General features: G+C 35.0%; 4 protein-coding genes across 6 annotated transcripts; 2 read left to right on the forward strand and 2 right to left on the reverse strand.

Moving 5' to 3' along the window:
* Positions 1 to 659: 659 nt before the first annotated feature.
* On the reverse strand, positions 660 to 9,513 carry LOC114760076 (small nuclear ribonucleoprotein SmD1a). 2 transcript variants are annotated; one of them, XM_028949332.1, is made up of 6 exons: positions 9,501 to 9,513; positions 3,674 to 3,720; positions 3,081 to 3,174; positions 2,924 to 3,000; positions 1,222 to 1,413; positions 660 to 1,108 (listed from the first exon to the last, which is right to left on the reverse strand). In XM_028949332.1, the coding sequence occupies exons 3-6, from the start codon at positions 3,092 to 3,094 to the stop codon at positions 1,047 to 1,049; spliced, it is 345 nt and encodes a 114-aa protein (XP_028805165.1). In that variant the 5' UTR covers positions 3,095 to 3,174; positions 3,674 to 3,720; positions 9,501 to 9,513; the 3' UTR covers positions 660 to 1,046. The 2 variants fall into 2 exon arrangements, with proteins under 2 accessions (XP_028805165.1, XP_028805164.1); XM_028949331.1 differs by lacking the exon at positions 9,501 to 9,513 and having other exon boundaries at positions 3,674 to 3,782.
* On the reverse strand, positions 6,841 to 11,059 carry LOC114760075 (caffeoylshikimate esterase). 2 transcript variants are annotated; one of them, XM_028949329.1, is made up of 8 exons: positions 10,836 to 11,059; positions 10,700 to 10,732; positions 10,487 to 10,613; positions 10,241 to 10,387; positions 9,064 to 9,194; positions 7,547 to 7,684; positions 7,338 to 7,436; positions 6,841 to 7,135 (listed from the first exon to the last, which is right to left on the reverse strand). In XM_028949329.1, the coding sequence occupies exons 1-8, from the start codon at positions 10,848 to 10,850 to the stop codon at positions 6,857 to 6,859; spliced, it is 969 nt and encodes a 322-aa protein (XP_028805162.1). In that variant the 5' UTR covers positions 10,851 to 11,059; the 3' UTR covers positions 6,841 to 6,856. The 2 variants fall into 2 exon arrangements, with proteins under 2 accessions (XP_028805162.1, XP_028805163.1); XM_028949330.1 differs by having other exon boundaries at positions 10,848 to 11,058.
* Positions 11,060 to 17,241: 6,182 nt separating this feature from the next.
* Positions 17,242 to 17,958, forward strand: LOC114760059 (dirigent protein 24-like). Its single transcript, XM_028949313.1, has one exon. The coding sequence runs from the start codon at positions 17,242 to 17,244 to the stop codon at positions 17,956 to 17,958; it is 717 nt and encodes a 238-aa protein (XP_028805146.1).
* A 1,656-nt stretch (positions 17,959 to 19,614) lies between these two features.
* Positions 19,615 to 21,323, forward strand: LOC114760060 (dirigent protein 24-like). The gene is made up of 3 exons (XM_028949314.1): positions 19,615 to 19,622; positions 19,810 to 20,081; positions 20,494 to 21,323. Exons 1-3 carry the CDS (start codon positions 19,615 to 19,617, stop codon positions 21,321 to 21,323), a joined length of 1,110 nt encoding a protein of 369 aa, XP_028805147.1.
* Positions 21,324 to 25,999: the final 4,676 nt, after the last annotated feature.

Here is a 25,999-nt window from a genome sequence, read left to right on the forward strand (position 1 = left end):
CACGATCCTTATCATTCCTTTCTTTTCTTTGCCATTAACTAAACATGCTTTTTATAATTAAATTATACTTTTTTATGGAAGGAATTATAGTTTTCAGATAAAAAAGTAAGTATGGTCAAAGCATGATATAAATCATACTGCTCAAAATTTATGAATAACAAATTAAACCCTCTGTTTAATAAAAGCTGTTAAAGTTTTTATTGTTTTTTACGGTGATGACTTGTACTTCGTAGTTTCATTGGATGGAATTAATGTATTTTTAAATTTGAGCTCTTGATCTATTTTTCTCATACACTTGCGAGTGTAGTACATATATACATATTGAGTCATCAATAATACGAGGTAAAGGAAGTTTTGTCTTTATAACATGTTTATAAACACTAAACGTAAGCAGCATGTAATTAAACCCCATGGAGGGCCTGGTCCAATTATCCCACTAAAATGAAATATGTATATTCTGTGATTACTTGAGAAAGGAATTGAGATTCGAGGGGTTAGATGCTGACTGAAAAATATATGAGGGCCAGGACTGAAGTCCAGAATGCAACATCATAATTAACATACGACGCGTGAGTCGCTGTATGTTTCCAAGTTACAACAAAAACCAACAAACTCAGTGCATCATATGATTATAACAAAGTGGAATTAGTCCACACAGATTTCATGAAACGTGATTCATATATGAAGCAAGGAGAGAGATCGATATCAATAAGGCACTTTGTCATTCACAAGAGACTCTCATTAAGCATCCTACAAAGAAAGCACAGAATTCTGTTTCATAAAGAAATTATGGGAGATCCGTCGATACTAATTAAAATGGATGCCACCATTTACCCATTAATAATAAGCCTGCAGATAATTCAGGTCGCATCAGCTTGATGGTGATCTTACACTTATAAGCAGTAACACTTACAACAAAGTGTCCAGACAAACTCATCCTCAGTAATTAACGGTACTGCTTCTCCAGTGTTCCTTAACCGCCCATAATGTCTCCATACAACATTGGTTAACAACTACATACCACAAAAACTCTGAAAATTTCAAACTTAACGGCCACGACCTCTTCCACGTCCACGTCCGCGACCCCGGCCTCGGCCCAATGGCTTTCCTGCAAATGCAATCGAAATTAATGAAATCAGAAATGATTAAATAACAAGTAACCAGAGCCAAAAGTGTTTGTATAAACAGTCAGTCTTGTAATCAAACTGAATATGGTACCACCTGCAGTAGGCTTCTTGGGCTTCACCCTAGGTGTTTCTTCAACCAGCAAGGTCTCAAGATTTAAGCTGTCAGGAAGGATATAATAGCGGATGTTGTTACCCCTCACACTGAGATGATCCAGGGTCACTGGATTCTTCCCTTTCAGAGTAAGCTTAACTGTTTTCAAATGTGTATTCATGCTGATATCCACACCTATGGCAAAAGAAGGCTGAGAATCAATTTAACTCCAAGAAGAACAGACTAAAACAATCATAGGACAGAAGTCTGACACAGACACAATGATACAGCAACATCTAGCGTGACCATGTGTGATTTAAAGTGCCACATTATGTCTCCTCCAAGTCCCCGACACAAATATAGCTCCTCTAAGTTTCCCTTTTTCAAAGGTTTAGCTACAGCTTCCAGACTGTACTGAACTCAATTTTTATAACAAGCGACTATTAGAAGAGAAAAGTCAAAGGTACAATTGAGAAGAAGGATATTAAGATAAGATGTTCTCAGCAAAGAAATTTATAAACAAGTTCAACAGTGCAATAATTCTCCCTAATCCCTATGCATATCCGACGATGAGATTCGCTTACAAAAGGGAGGGGCAAAGCACCAATGAAAAATCATACAAACTATTCTATGCCACAGTCGTTGATGCAGCATGATGCAAACAGAAAGAAGGCTGCAATAATCTCAGCAGAGACAGTTTTTCTTTTGGTCAAAAGCAGAGACAGTTAGAAAAGTGGAGTTATAAAGGTACCATTAGGAGGTAGAATGAGATCACAGGCTAAAAGACCATACATGGACTGAGATCTACACATTATGCAAGTGGTACCCATCATTGGCTAATTAAAAATGGAGAATGTAGGGCATGATCGTGTGCCATTTGAGCAGCACATACTCTTGTGGCGATGTCTCACAAAATCCCACCGGACACTGACAACTAAATCTACCCCATTATAGATATCATGACTCAAGATAATGAAGCCCCCAGGAAAATACTGGAGGTGTTAATGAAGATGGGAAAGTGGAGCACTTAGGGCATAAAAGTATAAATTTAACATAAATATTGCCTCTGGTCCTAAATATAAGAGTTAAATAACTAATTTATAAAAATAACTAATAAATGGGTGTTGGTTTGCCTTAAAGTACCCATTCTAATCATTTGCATTGGATACTGGCCTCTTGATAGAAAACCCCCTTAACATGTATAATCAATAAGGAGAATTTGGGGGGGAATGTTATAAATTTGGGAGACAAAATGAATTGAATTCTTATATTTAAGACCAAAGCAAACCCTTCCATTTACTATTATATCCAGGACCAATGGGAATATTAAATATAAACCTGTACAACAACTATCTATAAAGCATCCACACAGATCAAAGCCATGTATGCGCAATTGGAATATTTTAAACGGAAAACTTCCTCTGGGTGTACACAAACAGCCTAAAAAAGGCTATCAAGACTATAAAGGCATTTATAAAGCAAACTTAAAAATAAGTAGTATTCGCGTGCAATACATGCCAGGCACTAGTATTGAACAAATCATGACACTTTAAATTATAAAAGAAGTAAGAAAACTTCTAAGCTTGTTATGTTGCTATGGACTACAGCGTACATTTCAAAGTACGATGTTCCAAAAAACCTAATAAAATCAACATTCCAAGAATTGAAAATGAAAACAAGAATGAGCAAAAGGAAGAGAAGAAACCTGTAATGGTGCCATGAACAACGGTACCATTCTTCAGCTCGATTGACACAGTTTCATTGTTTAACTTCATTAAAAACCTGATCAAATGTTCATAGTCAGCTTTAGGCCAAAAAATCAATAATGCCGAAGAAGATTAAGAGAGACAGAAAAAAGAGACCTGACGAGCTTCATCGTGAGCAAGGAAGGATGAGAAAGGGCTTAACTTCAGCACAGCAGATACCAGAGGAAGTGGGAGCTATCCTCACTTTTCTCTGTAATACCATCATAAAGAACATTTCATGAAATGACATTAATTACCGAAGAACCAAAACCCTAGAATTGGGACTATCAACAGATAGTAAGCATGTTATCTGTGAAATTCACAAAAGAATTTCAACTTGGAACATTCGTTAACTTAGGATGACCAATTTTTTAAAAACCAAATTTCAATTTAACAAGAAAAGGAGAAAGCGTTCTCATGGCTTTGTCGTAAACCTTATTTATATAGATTTGGAGTCGTCCCCATCCCCGGAATGATAAGAAAATATGAAAACTCGTCCAACTCACTATGAAGCCCTCGTCGCTACTCAGCTATATCAAACACAACCAAAATCAACACGAACCCGTCACTAAGATGAGACAAACCACTTTAACCAGTTCATAATCCCTCGCCCATGACTAATTTACACTTTGCCGACAAATCAGTGAATCATTAGCCCAAAAATGACAAATATGTGAATTCAGAAAAATTAAAAGAAGAAAATGTCGTACCGATGACGGAAGCGAGAAAGAAAACGACGGACGTCGGAGTGGCGGCACTGGCAGTCGGGTTTGGCAGCCAAGGAGTAGGGCAAATGAAGATATGCGCCGGGTCCGTGGGGTTCTGCAGCCAAGCCCTTTTGGGTTTAATATGGACGACAGCGTGATTCGAAATTTTCTTTGGGGATATTTTTGTCTTTTAGGTAATCTCAATTTCAGTTTCCATTCATTCAATTCAAATCATCAAATGGACGAAGAATTGGAAATTAAACATCTCATTATTAATTACTAATAATATTATTCAAAAAAATAATTGATTAATAATAAATATTAAAACAATAGCATCTTATTTTTTTTATTTTGTTAGAAAAATAATATATAATATATTTTGTTTATGAAGATAAAATATTGCATGGATAAATTTTTTTCTGATTTCTATGAATTGATACATTTTTAATTTGATTATTTAAAATATGTACAAAAAATATTAATTTCCCAAGCCTAATTCAATATGAAGTATAGAAAAAATAATTTAATTTTGTTAAACAAAGTTCAGTATTTAAATATAAATTTTAAAAAATAGTCTAGAAAGAGTGATCATTAGAAGATTATACAAAAATATCATTAAAATTTTCAAATATATTTTCCATTACATACTATTTATTCATATTATTTTATTAAAAAATAGGAAAACCTATTTTATTCATACTGTTTTTTATTTTATTGGGAAAATTAATTTGGAGGTCCTTATAATTTACCTCAGTTTTGAATCAGGTCCTTAAATTTTTTTTTCTTTTTTATTGGATCCTTTAATTTTTTTTATTGTTAGAGTTGTTAGTCCTTGGAGTTTAAATTTGTTAAATAAGTACTAACACTGTTAAGAATTTTCGTTAAAAAGCATTGCCCACTTTCCTGCCACATCTAAAAACATCATCTTCTCTTCATGTTAGCATCGTCTCCTTCCACCGCAACCTCAAGACCACGCTCTCCTCTCTCTTCTTGCTCATTCATCAACATCTCCCTTACTATTCTTGAATGACAGATCAAATGGAAAAGTATACCGGATAGAGAAATAGGTAGTCAAGCTGCAATTCCTTTAAGGCTTTGTCCAACGCAATTGTGAAACTGTACCTGGAGATAAATTCATAGATGATAAGGGATTGGCAATCTAGTTTGACACAACAACAAAGAAAGTGAACAGGGTTACCATGGTTGACTTGGCAATGACTCAAACCTTGTTGAGGATTTAGTCTAGTTTACCTTTGGAGAAGTTGTTGGTTGCTTCCTTGATCTTTTTGTTTTTCTATTACTAAAACAGGGGCTTGAAGAAAAATAGAATCGTTGTTTTTCTTTGTTGCAGACAAATTTTGGCCATTTAAACATCATTATCTTAATTTTCAGAAACATTACAAAGTTACCCAAAAAAAATGTGTCTTTACTTTAGTGCCTAAACAAGATTTTTGATCCTTTTTTGTGCTTTTCTATGACAATAACATTTGGTTGGTTAAAGAACCTCCAATACATTTCATGAAGTTGAATCCATCAAAACTGCAAAATAATTCTCATTCATTAAAAGAAGCTTCAAATGGCCTCAAGTTGGATGGAGAAGGAGATGTGACCGCAGGGAAATGTTATGGTAGATGAGAAGAAATTGTGAGCTATTTATAGGTTGAGAGGTTGAAGAAGAGGAGGAATGAGCAAAAAGAGAGAGGAGAGCTTGGTACTGTGGAAGAAGATGTGAACAGGAAGAGACGAGGATGCTTTTAGACATGGCATTTTATTATTGAATGAGTCGTGCCTTGTAACAGAAATTCTTAACAGTATCAATACTTATTTAATAGATTTAAAAGACAAGGACTAACAGCTGTAATAGCAAAAAATTAAAAGACCCAATAAAAAGAAAAATAAATTGAGGAACCTGATTCAAAACTGAAACAACTTATAGGGACTTCTAAATTAGTTTTCCCTATTTTATTTTGGGCACCTAATCAAATGACTGTAACGTGTTGGCCCATTTTGGTTTTTCTATACCCATTTCATTTTGGTCCCTCCGTATTGGCCCAAAAAAATGAACCTAGAACACAACTAACCTTGCATAGCCCACTTTTCAGGGTCAACTTTCTGTAGCCCATTAGGGGAGTAGGGGGAAAAAAAAAGGTTTAATTTGGTTCTTTTTCTTTGAGGACTAAATTTGGTTCGGTAACAATTGTTGCCCAAACAGAACTAAATCAACGAAGTCAGGACTCGAGGGGAGAAAGAAAATTGAATGAACACTCCCGTGTGGATGAATTCAAAGAAACAGTCTTTATTAAACCACAGACAACAAGCCTTGTTCCACCATATCAAATATATGAATCCCATGGCACTGTTGTATTACTTTTGATCTTAATTATAAGACCTCATTTATAGACTATCAACGGGATCTTATAATTAGGATCGGAAGTAGTATATGAACTAATTTGACTTTCAGTTTAGTTATAAATATAAGATCCTAATTCACTTTGTCTTTCTTATTTATTGATTTTTCCTCAAGATAGTCCATAGTTACATATGTTAAAGCTAACACATTTGATTAGCAAAGGTATTTTAGAAAAGATAATATATATTTATTACAAATAAATAACTTAACAAATTTTCTTCATCTATTCAAATTAGTCAATTAGTATTTATAGTAAGGACCAGAGAGTGTTCTATTAACAGCTATATTTTTTACATAAATTATTAATTAAAAAGTCTCTCTCAATAATTTTATTAAATATCCTTTTCGATTTTTCTCCACATCTTTTCAAAGCACTCATACTGCTTGATCTATCATGTTTTTTTTTTACTTGCCCAGAGTATCTTTCCACTCGAATGATGAGAGACTAATCTCTCAGGTACTGTCAAGCACCATAGTGGGAACCCCTCCAATAGTGTTTGTTTCATATATACCGCCCTAAAGATCGAACCCACGACATGATGTTTAAGGTGTCCAAGTCCTTTTCACTTGGACCGACACTTGTTGGTGCTTGATCTATCATGTTTGTTGAGGGAAATTAAAAGTGTTTTAATGGCACAAATTAAGGTTCCAAACATTGATTGATTCTCTACCAACCGAATATATAGACACCCAATAGTTTGTAATTTGGTAGGTACATATAAACCAGTAACAACACGAATGTAGACAGGACATTAAATACAAGCTTAGTGTGTTGTCTAAGCCTCAATTGTTGGATTGTCCTCGTTTTGGTTTTTAAGCTCTCTTTCCAATCTGATACTTCCATACTTGCATTTATCATCAAGCCAATCGACAATGTCTTTGTAAATGATGTTCAAGTTCTCCGGCGGCTCTCCGATGAGGAGGCCATGCCACATTCCGGGATACAACTTTAGTGTCTTATCTTTGCTTGAAGCCACCTTATGCAGCTGAATGCTTACTGATTTATCTGTCACTTTGTCATCTTCACCGTGTAGAACCAAGAACGGTAGTGACACCTGCATATCCAAACAAACCCGTTTATTTTGTATTATACACATATATATGGTGGTATATCTATGCCTCTTTATAAGAAACAGATGTTAGTGAACAAATCTACTCATAAAGTATTCATCCATGCACACCTGACACCGTAAAATTTCCTTTGATGCAAGATTACACAAACATATACAAATGAAACAAAAATACATGTTTATATACCTCCTGTAATGTTCGCTCCAGTTGTACACTAACTCTGTAAAGTTCGTATCCAGTTTTCAATCTAGGCCGTCCTTTATAGCACAATGGGTTATTTTTAATCTGCAATAATTTCATCATAGAAATATATATACATATATATATATATATATATTCAGTCAGGTTTTGGAATGTGGCAGTGGCGCATCATAGTTATATAGATGGATGAATACCTGTTCTCTAACTTGGGGCTGCTTGAAGGCAATGTCAATTATATCCTTGGTTGGTATTAATTTCCACTTGGGAATGATCCTGCTTAGTGCTGTCAACATGTTGATCACTAGTGGGCTCGGCTTCATTTCATCCACTATCTGCACCATCATTCATTCACTCAAATTATCATACAATCTTTGGTAAAATTACCCCCAATCTAAATAATACATCTGCAAATTAAACAAAAGCTTTATTTTAGTTTAAATATAAGACTCAGCCCATTTGTTTTCCAAATTTATAGTTTTTTTAATTAAAATATCCCTATTGATTACACATATTAAAAGGAGTTTACAATAAAGAAATATCTTAATGCACAAGATCAAATAAGGTAGTTTAAAAAATCTAAATATATTTGTTATAAATAGCTAATTTAATCATTTTTTTAAATTTGCTTTGAAAGTTTTTACTTAGGAGCACAGTTTTTTTAGGTGTAAAATTGCCTTTAAAATCATGTATCAAGTAAAAGCTTTTCAGAATAAATTCACAATTTAAATCTATCTACAAATTAGTTTTTAGCTCTTATATGAAAGAGTGGATGTAGAAGTATTGTTAATCATTATTATTACTATGAGATTACACTAATTCCTCATCAATAAATGAGGAGGAGTTGGTAAGCAAAACGTGACTTTTCTTAAAGCATAGTACACATACATGAACTTGATAGCATTATCTTTAGGAAGCCCTTAATTAATGCAAGCATTTTAAGTCAATATGTAGGGTCCATATACTTCATCCGCGAATCACAATAATAGTGAATCATGTTTATATCTGTTGGTTTTGAATTTTGATATTGATGCCCACGATTTGGTAAATCAAATTGCGACGGATCTTGTTAATCATTATCGAGATATCAACATCGGGCATTCTACTTTATTTTCATTGACCAAAAGTAAAATCCAAGCATCTTCATTCCAAGTAAAGTAGTTAGGGAAATAATAATAAATAATTATTCAACAGGATATGCATCATCGAGCACTTGCTACTACTGAATATTTTATTTTAATATAATGGATCGTGAATCGTGATAAGGTTAGGTATAATTATAACTAATGACAAACATATTTTTGAATTAAAAATATCAATAGAGAGAGAGAGAGACAATATCGGAGTTTGCTAATCTGATCTAGGGATGCACAGAAGATGTAAATTAGAAAAAATATTGATCAATTTATAAAAAGAATATCACAGAATTATTTAAAACAATTTGAGAAACTAGTAAATGGATTATGTGCAGGTTTTGAATTATTAGAAGATAAGAATTTTGAGAAAATCGTCTTTTTTTTTTTAAAAAAAAAAAGTTGTTTCACGTGCCTGATGTTTGTCACATAAAAAGAAAAAGAAACCATGACTAGTCACAGTTTTAGGGACCAACTCGTGTATTGAAAATAAGAAAAGAAAGAACACAAAAAAAAAAGGAATATTTGTGAGTATATTGAAATTTGAATTTGAATGCAAATAAAAACAAAAGAATGCGAACCTTACACATGGGGGCAACCAAAATGGCACCATCCCAGAAGTGAGGCTTTTGCCTGTCCAGTAAGAGAGCCACGGCTCCTCCCATGGATTCCCCTACCAAGTACCTCATCTTCTTCTTATTCTCTTCCTTCTCTGTTCACAAATTCTCAATAAAATCAATGTCACCATCATATTTCATTCCTAACATTATCTGCCATTTTTTTTCCCTTGTAATTCATATATTTTTCTAACTCTATTTAACTTAAAAAAAAATCTTAAAATTCATTAATTTTATTTTAAAAATTAATGATTTTTAACTTTATTCTTATATAATATATATTTCGAAACTTACTAATATTAAGGGAGCGTACAGATTTTCAAATCCACATAAATCACTCTGAAAATAAAGAATATGATAGATCGTAAGGTTTTGCTTGGTTTATTAAAACTTGCACAAACTATTTTCATTTGTAGAAGGATGGGAAAGTAGGTGCTGGAGTTTATGTTTAGGATTGAAGTAATAATATATATTAATTTTTAACTAATTGACTTCCCCTCCTCCCTTTTCTCTCTCCCTCTCTTGCACTCACGTGTATACGATACAAGCAAGAGTTTTTTTTTTTTTTTGCTAGCAGGCATATGCATTCTCCTATATGAAGATAATTCTGTTCGAGGTGTTATCAGACTCTAAATGTTGGCATTTCTCCTAACAAAATTTAAATCTTAGTTTATCATATTGTGAAGATTAATCCATTTTGTTAGATCCAACTCTGGTCGTTTAAGCAGGAATTTCTACTTTTTTTTACCTGGAGGCCCAAAACCATTTTTCCCCTTGACATAAGCCGTGGTAAATATAAAGACAAAAATTGAAATTTCAAAATTAAGAGAATTGAAGAGTCAAAATGGAAATGGGAAAAAAAAAATTTGTATAGCTTTATCAATTAAACCGGCTGCCACTAAATTGTACTCAAATGTTTTGGAGGGGTCAGTGCTGAGTTGGACGGTGAGGGAAACAGTAAAATAAAGCTTGGAATTATTCAAAAGGACAAGGTGACGCACATGAGATGAGAGTTTAATTTAGAATAATATTACAAAAACATTGAAAAAAAGGAACGAATATAATTAAAAAAAAAGATGATAGCGAAAAAAAACATTAAAGTTAGAGGAGGAAGGAGATAACGGAGGAAGAGAAAACTGACCACAAATAGAGGAGAAATAGTTAGAGCAATCGGCGATAACGTCGTCGAAATTGCTCACAAAACCAGGCAGCCCTTCTGATTTCCCATGCCCTTCATAATCCATCCCATACACTTCAAATCCTGCCTTCGCCAGCCTTCTTCCTGCGCCTGATATCATATATATATATATATAATTTGATTCATCATAATTTACTTATCCTTTTAAATCATCATCATCTTCATCAATTATTTCAGATTCTAACGTACTGTTCATGGTGACGCTGCATTCCATGGCGTAACCATGGCACAAGAAGATCAAAGCCTTCGACCTTTCCTTCCCAGAAACCCATCTGCAAGTCATCAGCTTCATTCCACGAGAGTTCTCTATATACTCCTGCAAACATATATATATATATATAACCAATAATAATAAATTTGTGTTTGTTCATGGGAATGTTTGTGTATATATATATGCCGTACCTCATGGTATTCGATTTCTGAGTCATCATTGGCCTGCGACGACACCAGAAATTAGCAAAGGGAAATTGGGGTGAGACGATAATGAGGCAGAAATTAAGGAATCATAAATTATTCTGACTGGAATCGAAAAACCAACCAAGAGACAAACCATGAAGAGATAACTGAGGGTTGAGGAGATACGGAGAGATCCAGAGAGACGCAGACGTAGGTGGCTGCAGCCAAAAGACAAATCAGCTTTTGGGCGAAAATGAGATACCTTCCTCTTTCTTTCTTCACAAATGTCTGTGTGTGAACTTAATATACTGTTTGCTTTATGTATCTATTTGCGTGTTTATAATGGCCGGTGTGTTTGTGTTTCGCGAGAGAGAGAGAGAGAGAGAGAGAGAGAGAGAGAGAGAGAGAGAGAGAGAGAGAGAGAGAGAGAGATTTTCCCAGATTCAATGAAAGGAATCCCTCGCCAACAAAGCTCAAGGCCCGCAACTCAATGCTTCCACACATTGCGTATGTATACATAATAATAGTTATAATATAATATAATAAACCAATTTTTTTTTTTTACCAGAAATGGTTTAACGCTTTAATGAGTATGAGAAAAACAATAGACATTCACGGGGCATATTCTTTGACCATTGATTTTTATGATAAGACCATTTATAAAATTTAGTAAAATATGTATGATTTATTTTAAAAAATATTCTTATCTTTCTTAATTATTCTCAACTCAAATAATCTTGGCTGGTCAAAAAAGAAAAACTCAAATAATCTTGAAAATTTATACAATTTTGGCATATCTTTATAAGGAAGCTCGGCTGCTATTAATTGCAATTTGCCACTGGCATTTCAAATTGCAGTTGAAAATGGAATCAGTTGACAATAAGAGAAAAGGAAAAAGGTGGAAGAATAATAGAAGGCGTGCGTAAGGTTTTGGAAAAATCATGTGAAAGAGGCAAGTAGATTGGAACCAGTTTTCTGACCAAAAAAAAAAAAGAGATTGGAACAGTTTTGGTACTAATCATTTTGATGAGTACCATAAGCTTATCAGATCTAAATCGTCCATATCTTATTTATATGGTTCGGATTTCATTTCTTTTTTTATTTTTATTTGTTCAAAATAATTATTTTAATACATATAGAATCTAAAATAAAGATAATCTTTTACTATCATTCTATTAAAAAATATATTTTTTCTATTTAAAAATAAATAATTAAAGATTTTAAATCTGAACCGTTTAAATCATATATAAACATTCCTGATCTAATAGGTTTAAGGTGCTTGTCAAGATAATAAAAACTAAAATTAGTTCCAGAGAAGGTCCAACGATGACGTCCAGCGTAATAAATACTCCCTACTAATCCATATACGGTCCATATAAGGCCTCCGAAGAATAGACGACATGTTGGAACTCGAAGTTGCTCTTGTTTTCGTCCGCGTTTTGGAAAAAATCAACACCCCCAAGGCATCCATCGCTTTCAAGTTGTCGTTTTGATCAGTTCCTTATTTGCTGCGCATCCCTCTCCAATTTGAGGTACTACTACTTCCTAACTCGACAGTGAAACTAAACTTAATTGCCAAGCCATCCACTGGACAAACAAGTTATAGATCTCCCAAGATAGTTCGTTGCATGTCTTTTCGCAATTTAGTAAGCAACATTCTTACCAGGATCCAACTCCAACTTGTAACATCCCACTCATAATTTCCTTTTTAGATTACAAGGCTGTTAATAATTAATACTCCTCCGGTCCTTAATATAAGACCCGTTTAACTAATTTGATTAGATTAAGGAAGTTAGGTAAGTTAGTTAATTATAAGAAATGTGACATATTTTTCCTAAAACACCATAATCATCTTTCTTAATACCTCCTCTCCATTTTTTACTTGATTATGGTTGAGAGAGTATTCATAAGGGTAATTTAGAGAAAATTGATAAATATGAGAATTGGGTCTTATATTTAGGACCAAAACCAACTCAATAATTGGGTCCTATATTAAGGACCGAAGGAGTAATAAGCAACATTCTTAATGTGTTGTATAATACTATCTCCGATCCTAAATATAATATCTATTTTATAGTACAATTTATGCTATAAATTAGATCTTATACTACATCTAGTCCTAATTATAAAACCTTATTTATACTCTATAAATGAGATCTTATAATTAGGATCTGAGGTAATATTTAAGATTCCCCAAGTATCGCAATCCTGTTTATTTAGATTTGGCAATCCTACAAGCACTTGAAAAAAAAAAACACTTTTATGCATATTGAGACAACTCCTATCATATATTTATCTCAAAGGTCACAATATTATTTTAAAAAAAACTAATCCAAACATCTTTTTTTTGGTTGCTCACCCAATTTACCGGAGCTTTGTTCTGACTACATCTGGATCTGACTCGCGTTGCGCACCTGGCTGTGATGGGTGAGTCTCCCAAAGAGAATTTTTGCATACGCTGAGACTCGAATTCGAAACCTCACTTAAGCGTTACCAAACCGCTTACCACTTAGACCAACTCCCGTTGCTAACTAATCCAAACATCTTGTATACCTCTGAACCGAGAAGTGAATCTTTGGGCCGGAAAAGAAAATCTAAGAAGTGATTCTTGAAAGGCTATTGCAGGGAGTGGGCTTCTATTTATTACGCCCAAGGGCTGATTCAATCAGTTTAACCAGCCCAACCCAGATTCTGAAAATAAAACATCTTTAGAATTATTTATATTACATTTTAACAATACAAATTTTGTACATCCTAATCTTAAATGGCTTCTTGCTATTAAATATAATGTATCATTGCACAAACGGGAAAAAAAAAATATAGCGCACTTCCGCATTTTACTCTTGACAATTGTTGTTTATGAAGTCAAGTAAATGCCATTGTTTAGGCTGTTGATATTAAGAAAATAATAAAGAAAAATCTCTTGATATTAAAGAAAATCACAAACATTGAAAAAGCAAAAAAAGAAAAGACATTGTACTAGTGCCTCATTAACAACCCCAGGACCAACTAAGCCCAATTTTCTGCACTTTTTATACTCCAAAGTTAGCGTATTATATAAACGGAGCAGGTTATATAAATAATAATAATAATTATATAAACAGATTAGAGAATGAGAGAGCTTAGTCACAAAATGTCTAAGCTTCCTTCTGTTGAGGCCACCATAGCCATATTTCTTTCCTTCATGGCTTCCTTCACGAACCAATCTTGTTCTGCTCGAACCCTAACAGACAATATTCCAAACCGTAACCTCAACCTCAATCTCAACCATAGCCATCTTCACAATCACATTCTTAATGCCACACTTCCTAGACATTGGTCTGTCTCAGTCTTCATCAACCAATGATCTTGTCTTCTCAAAACCTCAAGGCATTTCTCCTGATCCAATTCCAGGAATCCCAGTTTCAGAATCTTCCGGTGATGACCCAACCCAGACTCTGGACCTCTCATCCATGGGCTTCTCTCATACACATAGACATATATATAATATGTCCATGTGTATGAACTTATTAGGGAAAATTTTGTTTAAGGGGCACGTTACAGAATTAATTTTAAAGAGCTTCCAAAATTTTTTGAAATTTCACTGCAAGATAAGGGGGCAAACTGATATTAATTCTACACAAAAAATGATACTATTGCCCCTCATAATAAAAGTGGGATTAGACAATTTGCAAAATACATACATATATTTGCAATTGGAGTTAGTCCGTTTACATATCACCTCCTCCACCTGAAGTTAGTTCATTTATATGTCACCCCACAGTAAATATTATGAGGGGCAATAGTATCATTTTTTTGTAGCATTAATATCAGTTTGTTCCTTTGGTTCTGAAGTGAAGTTTCAGAAAATTTTGGAAGCTTTTTGAAATTAATTCTATACTGTGGTCCTTAAAGGAAACTTTCCCAACTTATTATCCTCTTTGCTTTATGTATCTGTATGCGTGTCTATATGTATACATGTATGGCCGGTGTGTTTATGTGAGAGAGAGAGAGGAGGGGAGGGAGATTTTCCCAGATTCAATGAAAGGAATACCTCGCCAACAAAGCTCAAGGCCCGCAACACAATGCTTCCACACATGGCATATGTAGACATAATTATAGTCATAATATAATACTCCTCCGGTCCTTAATATAAGGCCCATTTAACTAATTTGATTAGATTAAGGAAGTTAAGTAAATTAGTTAATTATAAAAAAAGTGACACATTTTTCCTAAAACACTATAATCATCTTTTTTAATACCCCTCTCCCTCTTCTACTTGGTTATAGTTGAGAGAATATCCATAGGGGTAATTTAGAGAAAATTGATAAATATGAGAAATGAGTCTTATATTTAGGACCAAAACCAACTCAAGAATTGAGTCCTATATTAAGGACCGGAGGAGTATAATAAACCCATTTTTTTGACCAGCAATAGTTTAATGAGCATGAGAAAAACAATAGACATTCACGGGGCATATTCTTTGACCATTGATTTTTATGACAAGACCATTTATAAAATTTAGTAAAATATGTATGATTTATTTTCAATAATATTCTTATCTTTCTTAATTATTCTTAACTTAAATAATCTTGAAAAATTATACAATTATTTTTACTTTCAACTAATTTTGATTAATTTTTTAATTTAAAAAGTTAATATGACTTTATAAACAAGATTGGAAGGAATATTTCTTTCTTTATTTTGGCTATTTTGGCATATCTTTATAAGGAAGTTGGGTTGCTATTAATTGCAATTTGCGAATGGCATTTCAAATTGCAGTTGAAGATGAAATCAGTTGACAATAAGAGAAAAGGAAAATAGTGGAAGAATCACGGAAAGCGTGCGTGAGCTTTTGGAAAAATCATGTGAAAGAGGCAAGTATACAAGGTCTAACGATGACGTCCACCGTAATAAATACGCCCTACTAATCCATATACGGTCAATATGGGGCCTCCGAAGAATAGACGACATGTTGGAACTGGAAGTTCCTCTTGTTTTCGTCCGCGTTTTGGAAAAAATCAACACCCCCACCAAGGGATCCATCGCTTTCAAGTTGTCGTTTTGATCAGTTCCTTATTTGCTGCGCATCCCTCTCCAATTTAAGCTACTGCTGCTTCCTAACTCGGCAGTGAAACTAATGATATTGCCAAGCCATCCACTGGACAAACAAGTTAGAAATCTCCCAATATAGTTCGTTGCGCGTCTTTTCGCAAGTTAGTAAGCCACGTTCTTAGCAGGATCCAACTCCAACTTGTAACATCCCACTCATAATTTTCTTTTTATATTACTTCTCCGGTCCTTAATATAGGACCCAATTCTTGAGTTGGTTTTGGTCCTAAATATAAGACTCATTTTTCATATTTATCAATTTTCTCTAAATCACCCCTATGGATACTCCCTTAACCATAATCAAGTAGAAGAGGGAGAGGAGGTATTAAGAAAGATGATTATAGTGTTTTAAGAAAAATGTTTCACTTTTCTTATAATTAACTAACTTACCTAACTTCCTTAATATAATCAAATTAGTTAAATGGGTCTTATATCAAGGACCGGAGGAGTATTATATTACAAGGTTGTTAATTAATGATAAGCAGCATTCTTAATGTGTTGTATAATACTGTCTCCGATCCAAAATATAATATCTATTTTATAATGCAATTTGCGCTATAAATTAGATCTTATACTTTAATTGGCCCTAATTATAAGACCTTATTTATAATTTATAAATGAGGTCTTATAATTAGGATTAGAGGTAGTATTTAAGATTTCCCAAGCATCACAATCTTGTTTATTTAGATTTGGCAATCCCACAAGCACCTGAAAAAAAAAAAAACTTTTATATATGTTGAGACAAAACTCCTGTCATATATATATCTCAAACTTCGTAAAATTATTTTCAAAAAAACTAATAGAAATATCTTTTTTTTGTTAAAGTATAGGTATTCTTTTATTGGAAGTAAATTTATTTATCCTGAGCCTAGAAGTAAATCTTTGGGCCCGAAAAGAAAATCTGAGAAGTGATTCTTGAAAGGCGATTGGGGGAATTGGGCTTCTCTTTGTTAGGCCCAAGGGCTGATTCAATCAGTTTAAGCAGCCCAACCCAGATTCTGTTCATTAAAACATCTTTGAATTATTTATATTACATTTTAACAATACAAATTTTGTACATCCTAATCTTAAATGGCTTCTTACTATTAAATAATAAACTAATATATCATTGCACAAACGGAAAAAAAAAATATACAACGCACTTCTGTATTTTATTCTTGACAATAGTTCTTTATGAAGTCAAGTAAATGCCATTGTTTAGGCTGTTGATATTAAGAAAATAATAAAAAAAATCTCTTGATATTAAAGAAAATCACAAACACAGGAAAAAAAGAAGAAGAAAGAAAAGACACTGTACCAGCGCCTCATTAACAACCCCACGATCACCTAAGCCCGATTTTCTGCACTTTTTATATTCCAAAGTCCAAAGTTAGCGTATTATATAATCGGAGCAGGTTATATAAATAATAATAAAAATTATATAAACAGATTAGAGAATGAGAAAGCTTATTCACAAAATGTCTAAGCTTCCTTCTGTTGAGGCCACCATAGCCATATTTCTTTCCTTCATGGCTTCCTTCATGAACCAATCTTGTTCTGCTCGAACCCTAACAGACAATATTCCAAACCATAACCTCAACCTCAATCTCAACCATAGCCATCTTCACAAAATCACATTCTTAATGCCACACGTCCTAGACATTGGTCTCTCTCAGTCTTCATCAGCCAGTGATTTTGTCTTTTCAAAACCTCAAGGCATTTCTCCTGATCCAACTACCGGAATCCCAGTTTCAGAATCTTCCGGTGATGACCAAACCCAGACTCTGGACCTCTCATCCATGGGCTTCTTGTTTCCCACAAATGCCAACCTCCAGGACCTCGAACTGCGGAAAATAACGTTAATACAACAGGAATTACTGCAACAAGCGGATGGTTCTCTAGGCAAGATTGGGAAAGCAGAAGGAGTTTACGTGGACAGCTCAGAGGATCATGGGAGTAGTTATATGATTGCTCTGACCGTGAGTTTTGGAGAGGACGATGATGGGTTGAGACTTTTTGGAGAGCAGAGGAATGATGTTCTTGAGTCGCACGTTGCAGTTATTGGTGGTACTGGCAAGTACGAGGATGCCAATGGCTATGCTTCTATTAAGGTTGTAGAACGAGTAGGGTTTAGTGAAGACAAAGGAAAAGTCACCAGCACTAAGCTTCTTTCCTTCGATGTGTACCTTATTTGATATATATCAACTAGTTGGATAGTGGTCTGGCTTGTTTTCCTCTGTAGTACTGAGATATATATCATTCTTATTTGCTGTAAACAATCAAACTAGCGATCGACTTCCTGTAATTTTAGTTCTCGATACCTATAGTAAATATTCAAAGGTGGTGATGAACACAATATAATGACTTCTTCAAGTTCGTATGTTTTTGTCAAATGAACTATAAATTGATATTAACGCACTTTCCTGATGAACTTTCTCTGATTTAATTCAATACTATTCCTCTCTTTTCAGTGGATATATCAATGAAAGTTGCAAGAAGTTAAGCAAAACTTGAAGAAACTATATCCTACGGTAAAATGAGCAACTTCTGCGACATGAACAACATGATTCCCAAGGGGGGAAAAAAGATTTATTAAAAGGAAAGGAAGTGAGTTCACCTCTCTATCAATCTCTGCCTTGGCTGAAATTTTAGTTGCCGACAGAGTCAAGGGCTCAAGGCTGAGAATATTTGCATGAATTGCTAGAAGAAGAAGGCTGAGAATGTTTCATGTTTAACATCTGGATGAGTGTTATACTGATATATAACTCATATCTGTGTTTCTATGTTATTCTTTTCCTGGTTTTAGCAGCGTGATAGCCTGATAGGTTGTACCTGTGTGATTTCGTTTCTTTTAATGATCCATAAAGGATCCATTTTTCTGGCAAAAGGGGAAAAAAATGGAAAGGAAGAGATCCATATTTAAAATGAGAGAAACAATGAAATCCCATAACATATATTTGGCACGGTAGAATACTGAAATGTTATGTTCTGTATGTTCTGAGATTTGAGAATTCAATAAGCTGTATAACATATATTCTATATCAGAGCTATAATCAAACCAAACTTTAATCCCATTGGCAGTCACTATTTTTAGAATTGGTTTAAACTTTAACCTCTGTACATTTATCCTGTTGTAGTGTGAGGTAACTGGAAAATGTTGATAAAGATAGAACCAGATACTACAGCATCTAAGTACAATTAAATTTCACAGTGACCACTTCTGTAAATAAAACTCCAAATTGCTTAATATTATGCATGTGATATGCTACTCAAGCATCGGGAATTTTTCCTAAAGAAAGCAGATTAATCTGAGATCCTCGGCATAACAGAACGAGCAAAAACATAAATCAAATCAAAGCAGAAAGAATAGTTGTCTGCTCTGTTCGCATAATTTTCTCAACAAGACCACGTACGTGCACACAGAGAGAGAGAGAGTAATCTATCTAACCCATGATATATCAATTTAATAGAAAATTATGGTTTTTTAGTGATCCACATTGAACTTTGAAATCAAACTCTTCCAACTTCAATTCAATTTCCATCTCAATTATGCATGCGACTGTCTAGTAACTAAAGGTATAGTTGACCTGCCCATGATGGGGCATCTGTATAATTTTCTTATATCACTTTATCACTTTATATAATTGGTATATATGTTTCTTGGATCATTTTATATAATTTGATGAAACATTTCATTTTGTTGAGTTGTTTCAACCAAAACACCCCTGAAGCTAGAGAGGAACAACATCGAAATCCAACCACTCCATAGCTTTTTTTACCCTTAATCAAATATGCCACCAACTTCAATTCAGTTTAAACTAAATACAAAATATTAGGGAGCCTCCTGTTCTATGCGCAGGTATAAATACACAACAACAAACTCTGCTTCATCACAGCATTCTACAGTTGAGGCATTCATCTGAAGTCTCTCGTTTTCAAACCCACACAGCCTTCTCTGATCGGTAAAAATGGCGGAACTCGGCAATTTCAAGCTCATCGGCTGCCTCTTCTTTTTAGCCACTGTGTATAATATTGTCCTCTGCTAGGCTTCATGAAGTGGATCCTGCAGTTCCTCAAATACCGGCAACCACGTTACCAAGCACCCAAATACCTGCTGCCACCGCGGTCCCTCCCCTCCCGGTCCCAGTTACCGATGACACCCCGGAGGAAACACCAACGGCAGGTGCCCCGGTTGCCGCCGCCGCGGCCGCCGCCCCCACCACCGTGGACGCTGATGATGGCGCAGCTGATGATGACGAGAATGTTGATGATTCCACTCAAGCCCCGGCTGCTGTGACTGCCTCTGCACCGGCTGCAGGTAAAATGTTATCCATATGAAATGAACTATCAATCATATTCATCACAGAATTTAACTCTTTTTTTTTGCCACATTTTTGTAAGAATAAATGAGTTATGTTAAGTATATTGTTATAAAGGTGGCCAAAAGAAGAATATCGTTATAAAGAATATAATATGAAAACATTTTCATAGATGCAGGCCATTAACTTGTTTTCATTCAAATGCACGGTAACATCCAACATATATAACGTTGAATTAATGACATTTTTATATCTCTGGCTGCTTTTTAAGCTAAGTTTTGTTTTGTGAGTGAGAATCAGAGCTAAGAACATGAGAAAGCTCAAACCAATCGGAAATGTTCGTGGTAACAGAGAGGTTTGAGCAGTCTTTTTTTTTTTTTTGCCCCTTCTAATTTTGGTTAAAAATTCCAGGCGATGAGAGTGAAGAAGAAAATCCAGACCAACCAGAGCCTGCAGCTGTAACTCCAGCCCTCCCGGTGGCAGGCGCCCCAGTCGCCGGAGGCAACGCGGCAGCAGCGGCAAACCCGGCCGGAAAAGAGCCAACTCTTTCTTTCTATATGCACGACGTTATTGGCGGGACACATCCATCGGCCAGGGTGGTGGCCGGGATCGTCGCTAACACAGACGTCACCGGCCTACCATTCTCCAAGATCAACAACAACCTCTTCCCCATCGTCGGAGGAATTCCGTTAGTCAACCCCAAGCTCAATGGCATCGTCACCAACAACAACCTGCCACTCCTTGTAGGCCTCAACGCTGCTCAAACCTCTACTGTGTTCCAAAACCGAGGCTCCGGCAGTGCAGTGAGCGGCGGCGATAACCGGCCTTTTGTGAATGCCAACAACCTCCCATCCGGATTCACCCTCCAGAAGCTCATGTTCGGGTCGGTGACGGTGATCGACGACCAATTAACCGAAGGGCACGAGCTAGATTCTACTGTGATTGGTAAAGCAGAAGGCCTCTACTTGGCTAGCTCCTTGGACGGCACTAGCCAAACCCTTGTGGTCACAGTTATATTACACAGCGGTGAGGAACATCACGGGGTTGAGGATACCATAAGCTTCTTCGGTGTTCACCGGACTGCATCGCCGGGATCGGAGATCGCCGTGATCGGCGGCACAGGTAAGTATGAGAATGCAATGGGATATGCTGCTCTCGAGTCGCTTCCGAAGGTGGATCAGCACACCACGGACGGAGTAGACACCATCCTGCATTTCAATGTCTATCTCACTGATGAGTAGATTATTTCAATGTGTTTCTTTTGCTTATTACTTTCACATTTGGATGAAATTTGATTATTATATATATGTATGGTGCTTGGTCTGTATCTCAAGGCGTACGTGTTCACATCAATGTCGAAGCGTGTCATATGGTAAAAGGTTGTCAGTTTCTTTTTATGTTGAAATGGGCAATGTAGCTATCAATTTCTGATATTCAATCTTCAATATATATATATATATATATATATCATGACATCATTCTTAATTAATCTTCTCCCATCGAGCCAACTATGATCTGTTTAACTATTTCTGTTTTTTTTAATTGGCCAAGAACAGATACCAACAAATATCCAAAACACCATAGCCGTACTTGACACAATTTTAATTTTAATGTTGTGGGATACTTTTATAGACACACACACAAACAGGGGTTATTACAAATTAATATCGTATTAAAAATCTGGCCAAGAACGCATACCAACAAATACCCGTAATACCATCGACATACTGTGCACTTTTTAATTTACAGCCCTGATCAACCATTGCAAGAGAATTCAAAAAAGTTTTAATTTTAATGTTATGGAATACTTTTATAGACACACACACATGTTATTACAAATTAATATTGTATTATTTAAGGTTGCTCACTTTCAACAGAAGTTAGTGAAGGTGCAACCTTGGATCCACCCCGACAATAATGAATGATGCTACAGATATACACAGGCTAATAAGAGAAGACCAATGACAACAAGAGTGAGTTCTTCCTTACATATGACATCTACAGAGTTTACCAGAAGCATAAAAACTCACTGCCCATGTAATAACTGAAGCCGTGTGATAGATCCACCCTGCAATAATTTCAATCATATTTCATTATCTTCATGTTGGTATTGAACGATCAGTTTAACAGAATTTAGAGTATGAGTTGCGATCTTGGAGGTATCTGGTTGACATAAATGGTCGATACTGCTTTTACAACGAGCTGCAAATCGGACTGTATAATCAAGGGAACATAGGGCCATGAATGCCAACGTAGGAAGGTAAATTCCCCCCGACACCAGTAGTTGTACAAGATTAATGTCCTCTTCGAGAAGGAAACCGATCACTAGATATATCGCGGCAATGAAAAACGAACAGAAGAAACCAGAACAGATGAAGAGACACAATGAAGTAATCACTGCTTTTACTTTCAGAATCTGCATTACTTTCCCCCCTGAAATATAGTCGTAGCTTCAACTTATTAAGTGTTTAAATTTGTGTGTGTGCAGGAGATTTTAGTAATTACGAACGCATGTTGACAACTTGTATTGCAGTATTTTATCTTATCATGTATGTTTACATATTATCATTCGTTGCCGCCCAGGTTACGTTGCTGTACTATTTTGTTGCTTCTTACGTTGCCTTTCCTTCGTTTCTTTCTGAGAAATCACGATTTGGAACCCCATGTTTTTTAATATAATCTTGCTCAAATTAAAATAAAGAATATTTTACTCGAATATATAAGGGGTATGTTTTGAGAGTTGATAAATAAATTCGGATTCAGCTTCAAATATACACGGGTGATGCCTATATAGACAGATAGAGTACCTGATGATATTTTAAAATTATTAATTATTGGATTAAGATGCATCCAGCACCCTGAAGTATTTTCTCAGGTACAACCATAACCCTAAAGTATTTTATAGTGCATCCATCATTCTGAAATATTTTTTAGGGGTGCCTAACACCTTGAAGTATTATTTTTGCCTGGGTGCTCAATGCACCAAAAAATATTTTTGGGTACTGGACTCACTTAAAAAAAATACTTTGAGATGCTAGATGAACTAAAAAAATACTTTATGGTACTAGATACATATAAAAAATATTTCAGGATACTAAATGTTCTACAAAATACTTTAGGGTACTGGATGTACTTGAGAAAATATTTCAGGATACTGAATGCACCTTAATTCTTAATTATTTGAATTTATTTTTCGTAGAATGAGTGCCTGTAATTTCATGTTATTAAATCTATTCCCAGTTTTGTTGGTCTCCAAAGAATGGGCTTATATGGTTCTTAATAATTATGGCTTTAATGCTATTTTCAATTTGGAATTAATTATTGTTGGCTACTAATAAAACGGGCCTACATCACAGTGTTTATAGTAGTCAAAAAAGAAAATAAGCTTATATTTACAACTTACTGTTTGTTAGTTGATACTCATTCTCTTATCCTTAATATAAGAACTAAATTTAAGTAAATTAATGAAGCCAAATAAATTGTTAATTATAAAAAATGTAGCAATATATATATCTTTGTGTAATATTAGATTATATATCATTGTACACGCTTGATAAATTAGTTTGCAGAAAAATAATAAATAAGAGAAACAAAGTAAATTAAAAATGTTATATTTAGGATAAAATATAACCCATCTAAGTCCAATATTAGATATGGGAGGGAGTACTAAACAATAAAAGGTTGCTCACTTTCCATGGAAGTTGGTGAAGAAGTTGCAACCTCAGTGCCACGGCAATAATGATCGACGACACCACAGATACAGGAAGCTGATAACAGTACCGCAAGTAAAAACATAACAATGTCGCACAGTGAGAGAAGAACTTGAAAAGGACCAAAAGAACCCATCACCGAGTCCTGATCTCTGCCATCTATAAGGATTATGAGAAGCATAAAACTCAAGGCCCATGCCACAACTGAAGCCGTGATCAACACTGCCGTTTCAACAATTCCATTATTGTCTTCTTCATCTCGGTATTGAACCTGCAGTTTAACAGAAATCTTACTGGTTTCTGCTAAACACTCCATGAAACCGCTTTTACAACGAGCTTTATATAGTAGGGTGTAGAAAAGCGAAGCAAAGGCCATACATATCAACCCTGGGGTTACAAATGCCGCTGTCAATGCTTCTATGACACTGTGCTCTTCGATAACGGAGACGATCAATAAATATATCAGCAGCAAGAGAAAGGAAAAGAAGAAACCAGAACAGATGAAGAGACACAGTGAAGTGATGATGGCTTTTACTTTGTCAATCTGCATTTCTTCCCCTCGAAAAAAGAAACGGATACGAGGTAATAATATTATTGCAATGAAAGTATATTCTCGGGTTCAGTTTAAGTGTTTCAGTGCGAAATATATAAGAAGCAAACCATGGTAATTGCTTTGGTTGAGAGCTATGTACATATATATAAATATATATATATATATATATATATCATTATCATTTTCGTTGCCGCCTAGGTCACGTTGCCCCATTACTTTGTTTCTCTCGTTGTCTTTTTCTTCCGTCGTTTCTCTTTGGGAAATGACGATTCTTCGAACTACCATGCATGTCAGTCAGTTTCAGTCATACTTAGACAGAATAAAATACATACTTTATATATATATATTTGTTTCATATATAACAGATTTATCGAAGAGCTATCCGAAATGACTGAAAAATGTTGGATTTAGCTTCAAATATACGTTGCTCCGGTGATATGTATACTTACAAATAAAGTACCTACCTCGAATTGTTAATTATTTGAATATAATATTTTTTGCTGAATTTATAATGCCGGTAATTTCATGTTCTGGAAGTCCTATTGAAAAAAAAAAACTAGAAACTCTGCATTTATTACAACCACATGCGTGTAGGTGTTTTTATAGATATTTCATATTACAGATCTACCATGGTAAAATTGTTGAGGTGGGTGTTGTCACTTGTAATAACATTCGATTTCCCACGTTCAATAATCTTGATGGCACCAAAATGATCGATGATACTACGTATAAAACCAGCGGGTATAACCACACAAAAGAAGAGGAAAAATAAGGCTGAAAATAAGAACCAGGCAAGTCCGATTCCCGACCTCAGTACTTGTCCAGCTTCGTGTGCTTCGTTCATAGAACCAACGAAATCCATTATGATATATACACACTTGACCAGACCCAAACAGCTCAAGAACCAAAAGCTAATCACAAAAATGGCCATTCCTGTTTCAACCAGCACTTCATTATGGTATTCATAATGTTGGTGTTCTTCACTAACCATTTGAGCTTCAACACAAGTTGGTCTCTTCTGTGCTATAATATTTTGCAGGGACCTTGTACGGCTCCAATCTTCCATGATCCTCCTTTTACAGGAAGCTGCAAATCGGACAGCGTAGATGAAAGAAACATACGCGATGAATAATAACCAAGCAATATCGATTCCGATTTCCAGTAATTTTATAGCTTCGTGCTCCTCAGAGATAATGAAACTCATCAAAGCACCTGCGAAATATATCGACACGATAAGGAGGAAACAAAAGAAAGATGAATAGATGAAGAGAAGCAGTGCAGTAACAATTAACATCTTTTTATTTTCTTGTCAACCAAGTATATTTATGCAGCTATATATACAGGGTCTCTGTGAGTGTTGTGTTGTGTTATATATTTTTATATCATTCGTGGCCACCCAAGTTAATTTTTTAATTCGTAGGAGTGGCGAACATTGTATGTATTGCCTTTGGATTCTTTGTGCCTTGGGGTGTGTGTGTGTGTAAATTCACCCTAAATTGCTATGGAGCTGGCAATAATCCGTTGGCTTCTTTACTTGTTTCGCTATGTTTCTTTCATCCCTTTATCAGTCTAGGGATATCAGGCAACTTTGGCCCGTCGGATACAAAGTGCCAACAATAATTTTTAAATATTTATGCAGTGTCTGAAATAAGCC

This window comes from Neltuma alba, unplaced genomic scaffold (assembly GCF_004799145.2).
Source record: "Neltuma alba isolate B1F8T4 unplaced genomic scaffold, ASM479914v2 tig00010929_pilon, whole genome shotgun sequence".
Lineage (NCBI taxonomy): Eukaryota > Viridiplantae > Streptophyta > Magnoliopsida > Fabales > Fabaceae > Neltuma > Neltuma alba.